This window comes from Lethenteron reissneri, chromosome 24, assembly GCF_015708825.2.
Source record: "Lethenteron reissneri isolate LAM-NWPU_2019-01 chromosome 24, ASM1570882v1, whole genome shotgun sequence".
Lineage (NCBI taxonomy): Eukaryota > Metazoa > Chordata > Hyperoartia > Petromyzontiformes > Petromyzontidae > Lethenteron > Lethenteron reissneri.
This window is the reverse complement of record NC_083802.1, coordinates 14,970,829-14,991,747: the sequence shown is the minus strand read 5'-3', so window position 1 is coordinate 14,991,747 and position 20,919 is coordinate 14,970,829. Positions and strand designations below refer to the sequence as shown.

Here is a 20,919-nt window from a genome sequence, read left to right as displayed (position 1 = left end):
AATTTTAGATTGCTTAACGACTGTGCACAAGTTACTACGTTACAACTCGACGAACTGATTCCTGTTCAATCATAAATACTTTTTAAGGGAGCCTGAGCTGAAAAGGAGGGTCCCATAATGGCTTTAAATCAAGGACGTCCGTAGTTTTATCCATCACTGGCTGACGGGAAGCTGGTGGGCGCATCCTATCACTGCCAAAGCTTCGCCAATAATCGTTTCTCAACGCAATTCAACGTGACTCCGTGCCAACGATTGGAAGGAACATTGCATGAATGTCGCATTTCGCGGCTCTTTCCGCTGTTAGCCACGAAACTTTATGCATTAAAAAATAAAACGTGGTAAATGTACAATTTAAATAAGCCGATTATTTGAAGTGCGACCGTAGAATTGGCTGAATCAAGGATGGGGAAACTCAAGAAGGATATAAATTGGAAATGTGCTGACTGTTTTTTTTTGTATTATCTTACTCCACATTTCGAACAAGTGGTGAAGCGGTAGCGTGTGTAGCTCGCGCTCGGGAAATTTTGAGTTAAAATCTCGGGGTAGTGGAATAACTCATCCCTTCGTCATCTCTCTGGAGCCAATAAAAAAATGACCACTTTATGAGGAAGTCAACAGCGGTTGTTATATGGAATAAATGCCCCCCCCCCCCCCCACCATGGGAATATGGAATTTCCAGCGCTGGGTTAAAGGTGTTAACAAAAGATGAGCATCGCGTGAAATCACTTATTCTTTACTCAAACTCTACATCGTTCAGTTCCAGCAAATCTCACCTGAGGTATTCAATTATTTAAAATGCACGTGAACAGACTGCATGAGACCAGATGGAACCAAAGTGTGAAACGTAAATGACGAATCTCGGCTTGGCGAACTTTTTTGGAAGAAAAGAAAAAAACTGCCACGTGCAGTTCATTGGCAGAGATGTATGTACATATGTTGAACTTATATTCTTGGTTCTTTCGGTAAAGTCACGTAGAAGAGAAATAAAATAATATAAAACAATAAAAATTCTCGCGACGTTTCGACTGCAACACAAGCAATCGTCATCAGGTGTGAAATCCACAGCAAGAAAATTTGAACTTCTTTCGCGCCATACGTAGACACTCGTGCTAACCGGAGGTGCGGGAGGGGGAAGAAGGACGACGAACTAAACACGAAGAGTAGTACCAGATTTAAAAATGCGCAGCTCCAAGTTGTCGGGAGACCGTCACGCCATCAACATACCGGGGTACGGCACGGACAGCCAGGTGTACATCTGCCGCCTGTAGGGAACCTTGTCGAACTCGCTGCATTGCAGCTGGCGGAAGGAGGTGCCGTTGAGGGGGCAGGCCTCGGTGTTGCACACGCGGTACCGGCGCCAGTCGCCCGTGCAGTATTCTCCTCCGAATCGCGGGCTGCGTGGCACACGGCACCCGCACGTCGCATTTACGACCCCCCCGCCACTGACACCGATGCCGTCAAACGTCGCCGCTGCGGTGGAACACGTCACTGTGTGTTTTTTTATTTTTATTAACTTTTTTTTTTATCACGGTTGCTGAGCACAGGCCCAAAGAATCAAAATTGCCTGTTGTCAGCAACAAGCAGCCAGAAGGAGAAAATTACCCCCGTGACGCATTGACAAAGTTTCACGCCTGAATTTAGCTGGTCTATTTCGGTCGCCCAGTGGCATTTCATGTATTCATCACTTTCATGGAAGTAATTAATTTCAAAAATCACTACAACGTGTTTATCCACATTCTGACAGTAAATAACATCGTGTTGTTTTTTTTTTGTCCAAAGCCACAATTCTGCAACTGAGAGACAAACGGCCGCAGGCTTCAGTGAAAATTCCGCCAACATTGACATTCAGTGTGGCCCCTTCAATTGATACAAATGCACGTTCAAGAGAGGGACGTAATCAAGTTTCAAGTTCAATTCGTGTAACCAGGTGAGAACTCAAGAGACCGGGAGAGGAGTCTCATTTGCAAGAGTGATCTTGACCGCCAAAATTACAAAAAACTAAATTACAGCAATGTGGTAAAGCGATCGGGACAAAAACAAAAATCGACAAACGAAATCGGCTCCATTGGTGAGGGGATAAGGAGCGTTCGGAGTCAACAATCAGCCAGGCACCCAACAAACCTCGCCGTGTGTGGCATGCACTAACTCTGTCGTCTTGCTTCGCGACATCTCTGTGGTGATAATTGTTTTTTACCCTTCTATCTGGCAACAAAACTGACACCTTTTTTTACAAGGAGTCATGTTTGCATAGACCACAATACCTGTATTCATAATGCACTGTCCTTGAAGTTGATTGGTCCACACCCGAGACAGCTTTCCTTAGAGCCTAGTCTCACATGGGTTGGACCAGATGACGCCAAAAGGCGCCAGATAGAAGGCTAAAAAACTAATTATCATAATTTTTTACTGGCAAATGAGGTTCCAATGGTGTAAATCTCTGTGGTCACTGACTGCCGCCGGAAGCTGATGGAATCGGGGGAGTTGGGGGAGGTGGGTGGGTGGACGGGGGGGATGTGAGGTGGGGGGGGGGGTGAGGAGCAAATCTCACGTGGGGTTGTTGCAATGCCGCTCCATGCTCTGGGCGCCGGCGCCGCACGTTCGCGAGCACACCGACCAGGAGCTCCAGGGACCCCACGCGCCGCGCACGTGGATGGGCCACGTCCCCGCCGCCACGCACTCTCCTCCCACGCACCACTGGCATCGCACAAAGGCAAATATCCCCCCCGTATCATGTATCACGTTTGACACTGTTGGGGGGCAGGTGCTGGTAGCGTGTAGCAACTATTAAGGCTGGTATTGGCACGCGAGCGGGTGGGTATCCAGCGCCACGCCGGGCTGGCTTTGACTCCCCAATGATGTTTACTAACCGCACCAGGTACTCATTTTAAGTCTGAGTTGACCTAGGGGAGGCCCGGATCGGTTTAGTTATTTGTCACCGATGCTGGCTGTGAGCGGGAATAGAACGCAGTTCGCTAACCACTACACCACCGCTCCCCACAAGCACACATGCACACACACACATGGACCAACACACCCACGCAACCACACACATATGGATGTACATTGAGAGTTGGAGTGGTGGTGAGAGTGGAAAGACATAAACTGTTCTGTAATATCTCATTGGCTTATAACACTGTATATTAACGGGCGTTGATTCAGGAACAACTGAGTGTTTCGGTTGGGAAGTGAGTTTTTAATTGAATGTTTCCATGTGTAATAAAAGGACTCAGACACTTCTTGCTGACTCCGTGTCCTTTATTTGGGGTTCGCGTTCTCCTTCCCACACGGCACTCCTCCTGAGACTCTCTCCCTGGCAGCCCCACATCTGCCTTCGCTCCCGTAGCCTTCCACGCTCCTGCAGCTCCGCTGCAGGCTCTTGGTGCAGCCCTCTGGCTGCTCCCACAGCAGCTCCATCTCTGCTCCCTGTTCCTCCGTGCGTGGCGATCTCGCCACCTCCCAATGTCAGCCCTTCGTGGCCTCTATGGCTATCTCGCCATTTCCTACCTCAGCCCTTCGTGGCCTCTGTGGCTATCTCGCCATTTCCTACCTCAGCCCTTCGTGGCCTCTGTGGCTATCTCGCCACTTCCTACCTCAATCCTCCACTCTCTCTTCCACCCCGCTGGCTGGCGCCGTCATGAGCCCCTCAGCCACCAGGCTGAGGCACGGCGACCACCCAACGTGTTCACCACCCTTCACTCCCCCGACTGCCCCAGATGGCTTCCTGTCTCCCCACTATAACTTCTCCCCCACGTCACCCTGACTCCTCCCTCTCGGATCGTCATATCCGCCCCGCCCATTTACGCCCGCATTACACATGTAAATAATATTGCTTCAAAAAAATGGATGAGCCATGCGAATAATCTAGCGGAAATGTTCACGTGAAAGGTTGCACCACGGACACGAGATGCACGCAGGCGGATTATGCTAAATGTATATCTACCGATTATTTTTTTCCTGACAAATGTATAATGTAAGTAACTTTACGATTTGATTGCTTTTGCACTACGCGCATCAATTAAATTGGAGGAACAATTGCTGAAATGCTAGCTTACTACAGTGTACGATTTTCAGTTAGGAGGCAGCAATGATAAAGTAACCTAGGGATCCGTGCTTCCCTAAGAATAGCAATCCTCCCTTCCTATTCAGAGACAGCTTCTCCTTTTGGCAGAAGAGGCCCTAAAATACGAATTACAGAGGTCATCGTGACTAATGTCATGCATGCCACCGTGCCTTGCGATCACTTCCTTCCCTCTGTCAAAACAATTTGACAGAAGCAGCAATTACACGGCCGACACCAACTTGACCTCCAAAGTCCGCTATTTTGAGTCTCGTCCTACTCACGTGGCGTTACACTGAGGGTGTGAATACAAATGCCCCTGCATATTATGAAGTGTTGATCTTACTGCCCTATTGTTCAGCCTCAGGTTGTGCTTTCGCACTGCTGCCCCTTGTTAATCCACTGCTTGATGAAGGCCTCCCCACTGAATGTCGATCATAACTATTTATTTTAAGGCATTTTCTTATTTCACCAGGTCAGGCCCACTGAGCTATATCACTCTTTTTCAGAAGTGACCTGGCCACAAATAAAAGCTCAATGATGTGGCTTATCGTCTGGAAATTTATAGCAGCCAAATTCCCTCCACATTTAGAAACACGTGTTTCTAAATGTGGAGGGAAAAACCAGACCCGCATAAAAATCCACACGACCACAGGGATAACATGGAAACCCTAAATTGACAACAGGCGTCAGGGTCGGGATCGAACCCACAACCTCCTGTATACCAAGCGAGGTAGTTAACATCTCACCACCGTGGCGCCCTATGGGGCTTGTTTGACCGTACTTCACCTTGCCAGTCAGTATGCGTTGGTGAATGTGTTGGTCTGGGACCAGTTCAGGTTTCCCTCGCCACTGATGTTGACTGTGGCTGGGAATCGAACTCGGACTGTGCCGCACAGCCTTTGGCGGCGCCGGTCATGTGATTATGGGGACCCGCGTCGCGCATCTCTGGGTGCCGTGCAGGGCAGCCGCACACCTTGTTGTCGCCGCACCACGTGCCGTCCACCGGGGCGTCAGTACTTGGAGTAGCACGCGGTTCCCACTTCGCACCACAGCGCACGGCAGACATCCTGTCGGCGGGGGCAGGGGGAAGAGAGGGAGAGGGAGGAGATGGCGTGGGGAAAAAAAGCCAAAGGGGTGTGTGGAAGGCTCTGGAGAGGTGAACTGGAAAAGGGAAAAACAAACAACGAAACTTTGGGGGCTGGGAAAATAAAATAAATGGGAAACCAAAGAGCAATTACAGCCACAAGCGTTCATTTATGGTTCGTTTTCAAAAGCTTGTTAGTGCAAATGGCAACACTTCAGGATCTCTGCGTGAATATATAGGGCCATATAAATTTGGGCCATATAAATTTGGGACAAAGCCCCCGAAGCTCTTGTGATTGAGTGTAAACAACAGTCACATACCCATCAACCACACACTGCCCTAGGTGGACTTTCACACAGAGATATAACGCTCAGCAATCCTATATCGCTGTAGCACACGTGAGATAAAAGGGCCATTTCTCATTGTCACATTGATAGGGGAACAAGAAGAGACCAGCTCAGTCACGCAGTCCATTCATGCCATCAAACCCGGTTATTGGATTATTATCTCCTAACGCCTTGCAGCCAAAAAATAGTGATCTCATTGGTCAAGGATATAAAATAATGAGCCTACGAGTAAGCCTGGTGGGTTGATTAGAAAATTATTCGAGTTCAAGAACAATAAATTAAATTTCACATATTACAATGAAAGGAAGGACTTAATCTCACAAATCGTCTTTAAATATTTATTATGCACACTGCGTGTGAAAATCAGACGTTTAAATGTCAGCACTTTCGGATATGTCAGCTTTGGCAGCGTGCTGGTGACACATGTCAGGAATTGGAAATACAGCTGAGAAAACAGCAAGAGCCATATAGGGTAGATGGTCAAATTGTATGCAGGCCTGTCCTTAGGGGGTAGGACACTTTGACAACTACCCAGAGCATAAGTCAGTGAAGGGGGTGACGCCAAAAATGTATTGGCATTGAGAACATTTGTTTTTATAGTGCAGTGTGAGAACCACTGTGCCACTGCTATTCGGTAGATTATATTAATAGCATAGGGCAATCACCCTTTCAAAGGGTGCTCTTTCTCAATCTAGGGCACCAGTTGCATTAACACCGGGCCGGAGAGTAAGAAGCATTAAGAGGGTTACGTGTTATTTGAAAACGGTCACAAGGTGGGAGGTCAAAGGTTAGGAAGACGTGAGGTGTAAACATAAGTGTTCTGGAGGTTAAGTTGGCGCTACTCTGGAATTAATTTCAGATAGGTCCGTCCGGATCTTCTTACGAGGAAGATATTTCCATACCGTGCACACCACGTCCGATGTCCCTCTCCACTAGTGGCTCTGGCTACGAATCATATGCTTACTGCAGTCGGCACCTCAAATCAGCGCGGTTGGCTACGTACGGTGCAAAAGAAGTTCAACATACATACATAATGGCCGTCTGGAATGCTCTTCCTTCCTATATTAGGACGCCACTGGAGATAAGCACTTTTAAGTCTAGATTGAAAACTCTTTTCTTAATAAACTGTGTTTAGTTTGTTGTCCTTCCTCCCCGCACCTTCGATTAGCGCAGTTGGCTACATAAAGTGCGAAATAAATTCAACATACATACATGTTCTAGATTTGAAGCTTTCGTGACTGCAAGGATTCATACTCTTAGTTCTTTCGGTAAAGTCACGTAGGTAAAAAATTAAATTAAAATTAATAAAAAATAAAATAATAAAATCACGACGTTTCGGAGGCAACACAAGTCTCCGTCATCGGGTGGGACCGTCACAGCCAGATTTGCTGCATCAAGTATTTCCATACGTCGTGATTTGTGATGCAGCAAATCTGGCTGTGACGGTCCCACCCGATGACGGAGACTTGTGTTGCCTCCGAAACGTCGTGATTTTATTATTTTATTTTTTATTAATTTTAATTTCATCTTTTACCTACGTGACTTTACCGAAAGAACTAAGAGTATACATACATGTATACATAGAAGAAACCCTAGAAACATTAGGTAACAAATTTAAGCCCTGGCTGGCGCGGCGTTGCGGCGCGACGCCAGAGCGGGAGGCCCCCCGCCGATTAGCGAGGCGCTGCGCCGGAAACTCACCCCCATCCTGGGGCAGTGGGCCGAGGTGGTGCCGTACTGCAGGCGGCACTGGTGGTTGGCATCGTAGAGAACTCCGGGTGGCACCATGGGCATCCCCGTGGGGACAAAGTGGTGGCTCTGCCAGTCGTTCAGGCAGTGGCCCCATCCCCGGCTGGTGTCGGACAGAGGCGTGAAACAGCGAGAGATTTTTGATTGTGTGTGGTGCACTAAGCACTGACTGTTGTGCATCTACATATGCACCAATCCACTGCTGGACGAGGGCTTCCCCATCACCGTACTTTACCACGCTGGTGAATGCAGGATGGTTAATGCGGGGAGCATTTATGTCGGAACATAGTCCAGAACAACAATGAATTTTGCTGATCTGCCTTTCTGCTACCCACCACGTAGACTCGCAGCCCTATGGGAACCTGTTGTGGGCATGATGAATGGCCATTGTCCAATGCGTCACCAAAACATATTTTTTATTTTAAGGTGGTAAGGTGTTATTGGCGGCGAGTGTTTTTTTTTTATTGCGCTCGTGCACCACTGCCAGCAGCATCGCCGAATGAACTGTTTTTGTAGATGATGGTCACCCCATGCCAGACGCTATCCACGCTCAACCCTGGTGGTCTTCCAAGATCTGACAAGAATCGGGCGGATTCTGGGTGATGTGGTCAAAGGCAGTTCACGCTATATTATGCTTCACACTCGCTGTGGCGGTTTGGCATTCGCCCGATAAGCAGATGTGAGGGCGTTGACGGGTTAATTAGGCCCCAGAGCAATACTCTGCTAATGTATCAATGCTAATATTAGCACTAATGTGCTTTTATAATGGTCATTATTTTGGGACCGGGGAGACAGAGAGGGGAAATGAAGTGAAGTCCTTCGGGATGCTGCATAACATTTCCGTGCCACCTGTTTATTCTCCGAGCATGTCGGCCCTGTCAGTATCTACAAACACAGCACCGGTGGATTGGGTTTACTTGGAACGATTCAAGTCGGTTTATTTTTGTCCAAGGACAATTACCTTCGAGGCATAACAGCCAGCTGTCTAAATTGCCGTTGCAGCAGTTGTCTATTGTCATCGGTGTTGCACGTAGCCTTTAAAATCGGCCAAAGCTGCTTCACACAACCTGTACCTCTTTTTATTCCACTGGAAATGACTGTTCACGTTCACGAAATTGTGTCTCCTTTGAAGTTTGATACGGCGGATCGTACGCGAGACGTTATGGCATCTGTTTTAAATGAAAAGATGAAAACCGTACCCCCCCCCCCCCGTTTCAGGTTTAATAAACTGCTGGATTTCACTGCCTCAGACCGTACGAACGTACAGTAAATGCTTTGTCCTTCAAAATGTATAGTTCACTGATGATCCAGCACTGCACATTGATTCACTCTGGTCAATTACTCAGCAGTGGTCAGTCACATCCTTCTGACTTATTTATCGCTACTACCACGGTTACCGTTTCTATGAACTTTCCGCATTTCCAATGCCCATGTTGGGATCTCGGTCTACCAGACACTCACTGTTTCATCTCACCCACACAGTGTTCAACCACCGCACTGCAGGTCGCACCACTTCTCTTTCTGCTTCTTTCCACGCGCTGCTCGACTCTCCATGCTTCCATCCCATCGTCTCTTTCCCCGAATTCTTAGCACCTCGCTCAATTCATAAACGGTATTCACTAATTATCGATTGCAACTTCCACGGCACCGTTTGTTGCCGTTCGCTCGTTATTTTTCGGCCTTTGGGCTTTCGCTCAGCAACCTGCGATTGACACGGTTGGCTACGTACGGTGCGAAAGAAGTCCAACAGACATACATAAATACATATACACCCAGATCTCTCTTGGAAAAGAGACGTGACATCTCAACGGCCCAGCGACCGAGGATTAAAATCCTTCGAACGATCGGAGCAGACAGAAGTGGGCCCTGCGCTGCGGCATGGGGGAGGAGGATGGGCTCTCACTCGAGGAATCGCGTGATGTACTGCCGGCTGCAGCTCGACCAGCCCAGGGAGGCCGAGTCGTAGACGATGTGCGGCGCCATGACGAGCGGGTGGCCCAGGGCCCCGGGCTCGCAATCGTTGCCCTGCCCGTCGTGGCGCATGCCCAGGCTGCACGCCGACATGACCACGGTGGCGAGTCACCCACAACCAATATTAGCACTGGCAGCAGAATCCGAGCTGCAACAACCGCCGGAAACGGTGCCGGTGCCGCTGCCGCCACCTGCGACTGCAACCGCCAGCAAGTGTCACCGAGACCGGAATCAGCACCGACCGCTACTGGCAGAATCGGTATGGCATCAAACACGGCCACCGGCATCAAAGTTGTCACGACCGCCGCCAGAATCTGCGATATCAGCATCATCATCATCATCACAATCACCACCAACACCAACAAGATCACTTAAACTAACACCGCCACCAGAAGCACCGCCACTACTACCACCACCACTACAACTTCCACAACTGTAACCACTAGCAGCAGCAGTCACCACCACTATAACCACCACCACCACCAGAGTTACTCGCATCACCAACAACACTAACACCAGCATCAGTGAGTGGTGGATGATGTTGGGTGATGTATGTTGTTGAACTTCAAATGTATGTATGTTGACCTTCTTTCATGCCGTACGTAGCCAACCGTGCTAATCGGGGGTACTGGGAGGCGGGGGACAACAAACTAAACACAAACAAGCAGTTATAAAAAAATTACTTTGCAATCTAACATTTCTGTTGGAGGAACACAACTGTAAACAAACCAGAGTATGTATACTTGGCGCAGTTCCTTAAGGCAACGTTGAATACAAATGATGACATACAGAGGACAGGAGGAGGTTGGAGTGCTTTTGGAAAACCAAAGTAAAGACGATGAGTGGCGGGTGGTGAGCGCAGGACGGAGGGTGGTAGGTTGAGCCCGGCAAGCAAATGCGGTGGTGCAAGGTCGAGGCGCGGTGGAACCGTGTGGGTGATCGCGGCGTTTCTCACTTGTGCCCCAGCTCGTGCGCCACCGTGTAGACGAGGGGCAGGCCCATGTCCTGGTTCACGTTGCAGCTGCGCTGCGGGACGCACATCCCCGAGAGGTGCGACAGACCCAGGGTCCCGCACGGTTCACCCCGTCCCGCGCACAGCTCCCTCCTTGGGGCGAAAGATCGGCACCGCATGTCACCATCGTTATTATCGTCGTCGTCATCATAATCATCGTTGTTCTTAGCATCATCATCGTCGTCGTCATCATCATCATCATCACTGTCATAATCCTCTTTGTCATCATCGGCGGCATCATTGTAAAAAATTATCAATATCATAATTGTATTAACATCAGCATCAGATAGCAGCATTTTATTGTTTGCATCATCATTATCATCATCATAAGTGTCATGATCATCAGCAAATTGATCACAGTCATCATTGAATCATCATCATCATCATCATCAATCAAACACATCATTATCATCGTTGCATCATAATATGTCTCATCATAATTTTCATCAGCGTGATTATCACTGACGTCTTCATAATTATTATGAACATTATCATAACTGTTAGTACTGTCATCATCAGTGTCATCATCATGATACAATAACTATCTGTTCAAAACTCTGACAACTAGCTGTGTACAACTACGAGTCAAAGTATGACCCAGACAGATGATGGCAAAGACCTAATTGTGAGTCACTAACATAATCCTGCACTGTGGCTATACCTTTACATGCCCGGAATAGTGTTCGCTGCACGCCTGTCAACTCAGAAAGTGTAAATCTCAGAACTAGAATAATTAAAATCAAGACAGCAGTTTGTGACTGGACCAAGAAACATCAAATGGCTACACTTCAGAACCCAGGTTAATCACCGATGGCTGAAAACCAGATTCATATCCACGATTTTACTGATCTTGGCTCACTTCTTTGAGATTATATACAAAATGATAGCTTCCAGAGCTACCCGTGCACCACCATTATCATCTTTGAAATGGTATTATTATGCATTTTACAGCATTTTTCGTGTCTTTGCTTTGAAGTGCTTTACATGCTGCAGGGAAACTTACTTCAAAGAAAAATAGGTTCGTCTTCTAATCTACCATTATGCGTTGTTTATTTTTCCTTTCATATAAACAATTGTCCTCATTTCAAATAAGGCGGTGGCCGGGGTGGGCCGGGGAACGGAACTGTGCACCCAACAATGTGAGTTCAATTCCCAGCCACGGCTAACATTCGTAGCGAGTGATATTCGAATTGCCCCTGAACCTCCTTGGTGTGGCATCGTAAACATTCGCACTGGGGAGGCAATGGCCGGCCAGGCGTGGTACTTGCTAGGGCTGAATGATTAATCGATTTCAAATCGAAGTCGCAATTTGAAACAATGCGATTAGCAAATCGCGAAGGCTGAGATTTTTTGCGATTTGAAAAGTCCTATTACTTTTTTATTGGAATTGTTAAAAAAAATTGATATTAATAACTTTATTTATTTAACTTAACAATCGTTCTATCTTTGATTGTTTTATTCCCTATTACACATTTAAATAAATACACGTTGGAAGCAATTCATACCGTTTAAGTTCTCATCCTTGCATTAGCATATATAGAGCAGTTCATATTTTGATAGTATCACGTGGTAATGCTCCATCACATGTTTTAAATCTATTACACAGTGAATATTGAACTGAAGCTTGACTTAAAAAAATGTAATCGCAAATCGCAATCGCAATATCTGTCAGAAAATCAGCTTCCCAGCCCCGCTTGCTTCCCCGCCCCCACCTCCACTCCTGCAGTTGCCGTTCTCCCTCCCGTCCCCCTTTGTTCTCCTTTCCTCCGTACGCGAGCAGCCTCACCATCCCCCCCCACCTCTGCCTCCCCTCCCTGCCTCCCCCCCCCCAACTCATATATAACCTCTAGTTTTGCAGCAGCTCTCTTGACCATTTCAGCAATTGTTTCTTGCTGTGGTTGTCCCACCTGATGACGGGCGCTTGTGTTGCGCCCGAAACGTCGTGATTTAATTTATTTATTTTAATTATATTTTTTTCACCTACGTGACTTTACCGAAAGAACCAAAGAGTATAGATATCTTCCCCAAAACGTTCAGTCCTAGTACTTGCCACACTCCATCTTCGAGCGCCATGCCGGCCTTGCAAAGGAACACTTGCGCCAACACTCAATGTAGGCTATGAGAGGATTCTTTGCCGCCTTTGTACTCGTGTGCATCTGTGTAGAAGCTATCACATACGCATCTCTGGTGTGGTAGTGAGAAGATCCACACAATGATCCTGTGGGGTTCAGTTCAGTTTTCTGAGCATGCAAACATCTCGACCAGTGCTCAAATATTCTTGGTTGAAGACCTCGCCAATGGTCACTATTCTCTCATGGTCCTGCCACGTAACAGGTGGATACGAAACCTGCTTGGGCCTCTCAGGAGTTCACCCAGCCAAAAATGAGTACCTTATCCAGTGGCGTGCGCGATTATGAGCACTGGGTGACAGAGGCAAGAAATGTTCAGTGAGGTTGTTTTTTGTACCATGTCGCTCAGCACAACAGGCATTGCTCAGCCTCCGCTACGCAATATATGAGCTGCACTATAGTACAGTAAAACCTTGGATTGCGAGCATAATTCGTTCCGGAAACGTGTTTGTAATCCAAAGCACTCGTATATCAGTTGTGATCACGTGACGCTCGGCAGACAAAGCGTATACACGTGCTACTCGTATTGCAAAACCTCGCTCGTTTATCAAATGAATATTTTTTTTTATTGCTCGTCTTGCAAAACACTCGCAGACCAAGTTACTCGCAATCCAAGGTTTTACTGTACCTCCAGTCAAGTATTTCAAGTCAAGCACCTCCAGCAAAAAAAAAATATCTTGATTTGCTTGCCGGGACATCAGTGCCCTTCACTGCAAATAATCCCATTGCCATGGGAGTGAGTGACTTGTACAAATAAATAGGTCTGCATGAAGGTGTCAGAGAACAAACATTGCAACCCGTAATCTGATCCAGAACGGTCCTGACAACCCGTCCACATGTATATGTTGCATGAGGAAATTTGCCGCATATATTATAAGAAGAACACTTTTCAAAAAACACTTTTTTTTTAAGGAGTACGTTTGCGGCGGTAATCTGGGCAAGAACACACTATTTGGATTGGGAATGAATCGTGAGGCGCCTCTTTGCACGGAGCTGAATGATGGAGTTTGGTCGCATCTATAACTTTGGTTTCAGCGGGCACAGTGCGTACAGCTGTCTGAACATAACCGTACACTTTCTGTCCTCTTCTCTTCAAGTTCTCGTTCATAACTGATCTTTGGCCTAGGCCAAGCAAACGATCTGACCAAACCTGTGTCATTAGATACCCTCCACCCGACACAGCCAAACAAATTCATTAGCACGTTGAACAAGCATTGAACGCGACAATAGTTATTGTTTCCGCTTAGTCGAATAACAATCTTGCCAACTGAATGCAGCACTCAAATACAATGTGTGTGTATTTCACGTATCAAATATGTATCAGTGGGTGAGAAGCGGTGGCATGGTGTGTAGAGCTGCAAGCTGTGAACCCAGCAACCTCAGTTCGATTACTCTTTGGTTCTTTCTGTAAAGTCACGTATAAAGATAAAATAATAAATTAAATACTAGCATACGACGTTTCGATTGCAACACAAGCAATCATCATCAGGTATAAATGAAATAGAAACACAAATCTAGTATACTTAGAAATGTAATGTAATACAACAGAGTCGGATAACATAACAGTCAACACCCTACCTGGTTGATTACGTTCTTCCTGAGAATGCTAAATTTGAGAGAGAGATACAACACAGAACTAGAGACATATAGACAGACATATAAGCAGACAGATATCACAGAGATACATAGAGAGAGAGAACAAACATAGGCACACAGAGAAAGCCACACTTTTGTGTCGAGGCCTTGGCTAACATCAGTGGTGAGTGATATCTGAATAGATCTATGGTCCTGCATTTTAGCAACCCGTATTGACCAGCGTAGTCAGTACAGTTAAAGCAACTCCAATGGCTGATGTGGCATGGGGAGGCCGTCATCCTGCAGTGGATTTTCAAGGATTGTAACTTCGTGAAATCATAATCGTTAACAACCCTTGCACCTAACAACCTACGTCTTTGATGTTGGTGTACCCTGTTTTTATGTGCGCATATGTACGTCACACGCGCACACGCGCAGGATTATAAAGCACACTCCCCCAACTTTTGCTTTAAAATACCGAGGGAGGTGGAGGGAAGTGTGTCTTATAATTCCGAGAACACGGTATACAATTCGTTTCATTGCTTACATATTGCAATACTCTACACTTGAGCTCACGCAATAATTTGTCCCATAGCCACTGCATAGTCAACTAACAACGACGGTCACATTGACCCACGCTGACCACATTTTTGGGGGGTTTTTGTTACGAGTCCCTCACGAGCGTGTGTTTATGCGTGGGCAGTGATGGCCCGATGCTTTGTGCCACTGCGCTATGAACCCGGCAAACCGAGTACCAATTTCTCAGTGTCGGCTAACATCAGTGTTGAGGGATATCTAAACCAGTCGTGTGCCTCCCCTAGGTCCATTCAGCTTTAAATAAGTATCCGGTGCAACAATTTGGCAACACAGGTCAGGCATGACGATAGTTACATGACTCCATCATGCAACGTGCAGCCCTTAATAGGTGCTCGCAAACAGTAATCATCTTCATCGATGCAATGTACCGGGGATATTGGGCTTGTGTGTGTATGTGAGTATACTGCCATTAACAAGTGGTCGCAAGCAGTGCTTGCTCCAACAGTGTGTTAAAGGCTACATGGGGAAATATTTGTCTTTGTACCTGGTGAGAAGAATGGCCACATCGTGATGGTTTGGGTGTGAATCATCTCCGACATTAATGTTTTTCTGCCACTTGCAAAAGCTGGCCAGAGTTTTCTCAGCATTCGTGACGATCTTCAGGTCTTGCTAATTGCACACAAACGAGAGGCATGGGAAATACAGGGGGATAAAAAAACACCAACCGGTAAAATACATATTTTTTTGTTCAACCGGTATTACCAAACTGCATGATAATAAATTAAAGAGTGGCCAATTAATTATTATTATTTTAATACAGAGCACGCGCCCACTTTCACGTCCGTTCAGATTTGCAAAGGTGGAACAGGAAGAAATTAAATAAATAAAAGCTTGTAATTGGGTGGTGGCGAGAGAGAGAGAGAAAAAGGGATGGGGGGTGGAATTTCCTCTGGGAAATCCGAGTGGCCGTCGTCTTTGGTGCGAAGAGAAGAATATTTCCCCTCCTCTTGCCTCCACTGGTCACTCTGCGTCCGGGCCTCACCTCCTCTTGCTCAAGAAGGATCACTCGCACCAGGACCACCTTGATGAGGTTCCCGATGCTCGGTTCACGAAACAATCCGGCGACCTGCGGGGGCAGCCCCAGCTCCGCTCAATCACCGGTCTCATTAAAACTCTCTCTCTCTCTCCTCCCGTGCCGTATGCCAGCCGTCACTATAGGCACACCCGGCAGAAGACAAATGGCAAGAGAGCGGTTCTGCTACACGCTCTCAAGGATTCACAATTTCTGAGGGCAGCTGAAATTTCAAGGATTGACTTTGATTAAAATGATTTTTTACAATGACATGTTCCCTGGGATGGAGTCTCAGCTAAGGTGAGGTAGGGATTCAAACCGTGTCGTAAAATATGCGATTGAAACTGGCAGCAAAAGGCATCAGCTGGGGTGACGACAGATCATAACACTAAATAATATTTTTTTGGCATCCTCCAATATTTAAGTGAAATCCCTGCGTCTGTAATTTTTTGTAAGCGTCGCTGATATAAAATACCGCTTCAGTGTCGTGCCTCAAAGGATTATTAAATCACTCCACTGCAGTTTAATACTATCGGTGGAAATAGCACTTGAAACATTCACTCACGGCGGTGTAATTGGGGGTGCGATTTAGATATGACATCTATGGATTTGCCCAGGGCAATGACCCAAAAAGTTTCACGCAAACGGCGACCATGAACGCGTAATTAAAAGTGCAACGATGAAATGAACAGTACAGCAAAAAAAGTATTTCTGCCATATCGAGAACCAAAAAAGGCACGTAAAGCGGAATTTTAATTAAATCCATCTTATTCAGATTGCGGCGCACTGATGAAAATTGAAAATCCATCTCAGAATTCCGATCAGGGTTGCTCGCTTGCAGATTCACCGCCTTCATTCCAGCGGCTTCACTCCATCAATGGTGTTCGAGCTGCCCCTCGATGGCACGCCCCCCCCCCCCAGACTCACGCCCGCATTTTAACCACAAAACACCTGAAGGTCCTTACATACCTCAATTGATAGAATCGAATGGCAAGATAAGTTCATATCAGGTTTTAATAACAAGTAATAGTGTGCAGTTTATGGACTAAGCCAAAATTACTATTAGGACTAGTGATATTAATTCTGCCCTTGAGCCTACAAAGGGCTCTTACCAGGCCGTTGACGGAATGTAATGGGTGGTTCATCTTGCCCCTCAAGCTGTACAACTGTTAGTCTGTAGAAACGTTGGCCAATTTAAACAACTCTGTCAGGATCCAAACCTCTGCTCTGGCAGTTTCCATCAATCCGAGGCAATCTGTTGCTTTCTCTGCATGGTTGACAATAAGCTGGGCACTTGACCATCAGGTGGCTCTATGTGATGTTTTTCTCTATGAGCAATACAACACATCAGAACTATATATACCCATGAAGGTCATTGTTCAGTACGATTTGAGCAACTTTTAATGAAATTCATGGAATATGTTCTCGCGGTTTTCCTCACAGGGTTGATCCTATTGTGAGCACTCCATGAACCCCGTAATCGTTCAAAGAATGTATATGAAAGAGTGGGAGGAAAAACAGCCTTTTAAACCTTTTTTTTTGCAACAAAGCACCGCCACGTGTGACCCATTGTATGTTTGCACAGGTGCAGCGTAAATCACGAGGCCTGTGGTGTTTCCTGTGTTGTTTTAAGTGCTTGTGAAATGAACCAAACCTTCGCTACGATGCCACCCACGGAGCGAGCTATGGATCACTAAGATTCGATCAGTGGTCCAGCAGGGATTTAAAATAAATGCTTTCAAAATGCAGAGGCTTAATATTTTACGGTGATTGGTTTGAGTTATGCTGGGGGATGAGTGTATCAGTTTTTCTTGAGGTGAGGGTTAAGAGCAGTGGTTCTCAACCTGTTTGGTCTGGCAATCCCCCAAAAAGGACCACTTAACTCCACACCTAAAAAAAACACAACTAAGGCTACTTTGTCCACAGTGCAGCAAGATCCCTTGTGTACGCCTCCAGTCGGAGTGATGTTAGCAAGGCAGGCAATTGTTTCAGTTGTGTATTAGTGTGGTTGTCGTCACAACGTGGTGTTGACGTTCGTGTTGACGTTCCCCACGAACATTGCAATGTTCTCTCGCACAGTATCAGCCTGCAGGCGCCGTTTGCTTCTGTCGTAGAAAAATAGCACCAGCAGATAAGGGAAACCTTTCGTTATTTACAAATTTGCCTTTGACCCCGACTCCTTGCGGGTGAGGTTTTTAAACATGGTCTTAGCATTCGACCAAGGCTCCTGACATTCAAGTTAAGTTTTCGTTGTTAGCGCCTTTGATTCACCAAAGCACCTGCTCAGCTGACTGAGTGAATGCATTCCACGCCCATATGAAACTTTGCGTGACTTATGAGAAAACGTGGAGGAGCGATCAAAACATGGTGAGAGTTAGTTTATGTTACGTATACTTTATCTATTTACAATGTAGCGAGCCCAAAAATTCAATTCCCTTGTTCCATCGCATTCGTAAAAACTAAAATATTAGGCTTTTATGTATGTCGGCGTTCATGTTTATTGCTGTTTTTCTGTCTCTTAAATGTAAATTCCTCATTAAATTGGCAAAAATCCTTTGAAATCTTTCTCAAAGTCGAATTTGGCAGCGCATCATAACTTATGCACAACTGCAGAGCAGTGATAAAAAAATATAAAAACAACAATGGCAATTCTTCTCAAGCAGGGAGTGAAGTGTGATGAAAGGCAGGGAAATATAAAAAAAACTGATGCCCCATTTAGAGACGGGGAGGGGAAAGTGCTCTTATAAAGCACCTATTAAGGCAGTATGGCACACAAGGGAGTGGTGTATGAAACAAAAAGACAGAGATCCCTATAGACCTTAATAGACTCTTGGGGCAATTATCTGAGTAAGCATTTATTTAGGGCAAAATGGCAGCTGCCTCTAACTAGCCACTAGTGTCATTTATAAGCCTCCTCCACAGAGGCCTATCTTGACACCGCTGGTACCAATCGTCAGCAAGTCCACCCAGCTCCACATCCTCCTGTACTACATCAGCCCATCTCGTTCCCTGCCCATGTCGTGCCTATTTAGCCCCCTCTATCCAGCCAGAAATTGCTCGGGCATGTGGAGATCGCGCATTCGGTTCATATGACCCAGATAACGCAACCTCATCTGCCCGGATGTATCTCACACGCACATACACACAAGACACACGAATGTGACCTCCGCTTGCCAAACAAAAACAAAACACTCAGATCAACATTGCCCTTGCTCCTGGCGCCGCACCATATTCATGACGGTGAAGACGTAGGCCTCGGTGCTGCCCTTACGGTGGTAGTCCACCATTTTGTCGTCGGCGACGACGAGGACCTCCACCCAGCGCTCGTGGCTGACCTCACGCGAGCGCCCCACGATCTTCCTGCCCGGCACCGTCGCCCGCCTCCGCCGCTCCTCCCAGCGCTCGCGTTGCAGCTCCACCCGGCTCGCCTCCACAGGTGAGTCTGGCGGACGAGGACAACGTGGCGAGATGTTAACTCCCTCGCCTGGTATGCAGGAGCTCGTGGGTTCGATCCAGATCCATGACGCCTGCTGTATAATTGGAGTTTGCGTGTCTCTCTCTCTCTTCTCGTGGTCGTGTGGATTATTCTACGGGTCCTCCACATTTAGAATCAACGTCTGTTTAGAATAGGTGGCCACTCTAAATTACACGTGATAAGCCACTTTGTTGAGCTATCATTTGTGGCCAGGTCGCTTCTGAAAAAGAGCTACATATCTCAGTAGGGATTACCTGGTAAAGTAAAAAAAAATGTTTAGTTGTAATAGTTTAGTTTTAATAGCTGCACCCGAATCCTGAGTGTGGAAGATTGTGCTGAGATTTCTTATTTGTGCTTGTGTACCATTGCCAATGCAGTATTACAGTTGTTATGTTTTATGGATAGTGGACAACCATCCAAACAATAGCCAGGCTGAAACCTGCTTAGCTTCCAAGGTTTGATCAGATGATTTGGTCAAACACAGACATCTACATACGCACAACATTTTGATGCATCCTAATCCATCTCCGTTCACGTCTTTAGATATTTTGTTTAAAGCGACATTCATTCACTTTCACTAAAAATACATACATTTAAAGTGAAAGCCACGTTAAGTTGCTTATTTCTATTATAAGTTCTGTTAAAGTAACTATCATTCACTGTCGTTAAAGAGAATGCCATTTACTCTCATAGAGATCTTCTCAATTAAAAGCGAAAACCGTTCACTTCCATAGAGATGTATTTAAATGAAGTCTGTAGCTATCTACTCCGGTGACGTAACCTCCACAGCGTCGCATTGTGGTGTGGCCATGACACTAATCCAAAGGTGAAGATGGCTTCGGATTGCAAAATATAGACCGATATGGCAGCTGCTGTAATCAATCTGTATGAAAGCAGATAAGAGATCGGTAAAAAGCAACAGAAGTGTTGATTTTGCACATTTTTTTTGTCCCACGGTGTCATTACCAGACGGGGATTCCCAGCGGTGGTTCTTGTCTCGTGGGGAGATCTGATCTCTTCAGAAACTCACTCAACCTCTGGCTGTTTCCAATGTTCGGTCTTGACACCCCCTCCTCTTCCTCATCCCTCCCCCCCTCCCCATACTTTTCCCCCTACAAAATGGTAAGTTGGTATCGCAGGTGATGATATGGGAGGAACCAAGCTGAAAGCTCGATTTCCCGCCAACATGTATTTTTTCCTTCTTGGTTCTTTCGGTAAAGTCACGTAGAAGGGAAGTAATAAAATAATAAAAATAAAACAGAATTATTTTATTATGTTTTATTTTTATTATTTTATTACTTCCCTTCTACGTGACTTTACCGAAAGAACCAAGAAGATGAATCCCTGCAGTCACGAAAGCTTTAAATCGAATTTTTTTTGGTTGTTGCTGCTGCCAATATTAAACTTCTATAGCCCGCGTCGCTGTGTCTGCGTGGCATGGTGGCACAAGTGGAGTCACGAACCCGGTGACTTGCGTTCAATTTCAAGACGTGGCTACTATCCAGTGGCGAGTGGCATCAGGACCTGTCCTGGACTTTCCCTCGAGCTTGACTCAGCCGACAACGAGTACTTGGAGCGGTGCATAGTGCAGTATGTTAGCGTCAGCACTGGCTGGCCACATCACCGCCTCGTGCGGACGTGATGGCCTCAATATGTGTTCGCGAACAGCACTTGCCTCAACAGCGTATATGGGTAATGTGGGAGGACCTCTGTAATTGTGTTTATGTGCAGCACATTAGCAATAAGGTGGAGGGGGGGGGGGTTGCCTTTCGTGCCACAAAATAAACACAGGACCTGAAGGAAACTGACAAAAGGAGGCTGGAAGTTGGGGGGGGGGGGGGGATCAACAGCTGACTTGATCAGATTCCACTTAAATTACCCCAATTACAGCCACCGGGTTTTATTTTT

General features: G+C 46.4%; 1 protein-coding gene across 1 annotated transcript in view; it reads right to left on the bottom strand.

Annotated features, from left to right (window-relative positions):
- Positions 1-20,919, bottom strand: part of LOC133346657 (A disintegrin and metalloproteinase with thrombospondin motifs 7-like) — an 89,963-nt gene that overhangs the window by 48,138 nt on the left and 20,906 nt on the right. The window contains 10 exon segments of the mRNA XM_061558397.1: positions 1,225-1,394; positions 2,549-2,694; positions 5,034-5,072; positions 5,074-5,127; positions 7,193-7,343; positions 9,144-9,290; positions 10,167-10,316; positions 15,009-15,133; positions 15,507-15,590; positions 18,764-18,978. Of these exon segments, the coding sequence (XP_061414381.1) occupies positions 1,225-1,394; positions 2,549-2,694; positions 5,034-5,072; positions 5,074-5,127; positions 7,193-7,343; positions 9,144-9,290; positions 10,167-10,316; positions 15,009-15,133; positions 15,507-15,590; positions 18,764-18,978 (1,281 nt within the window).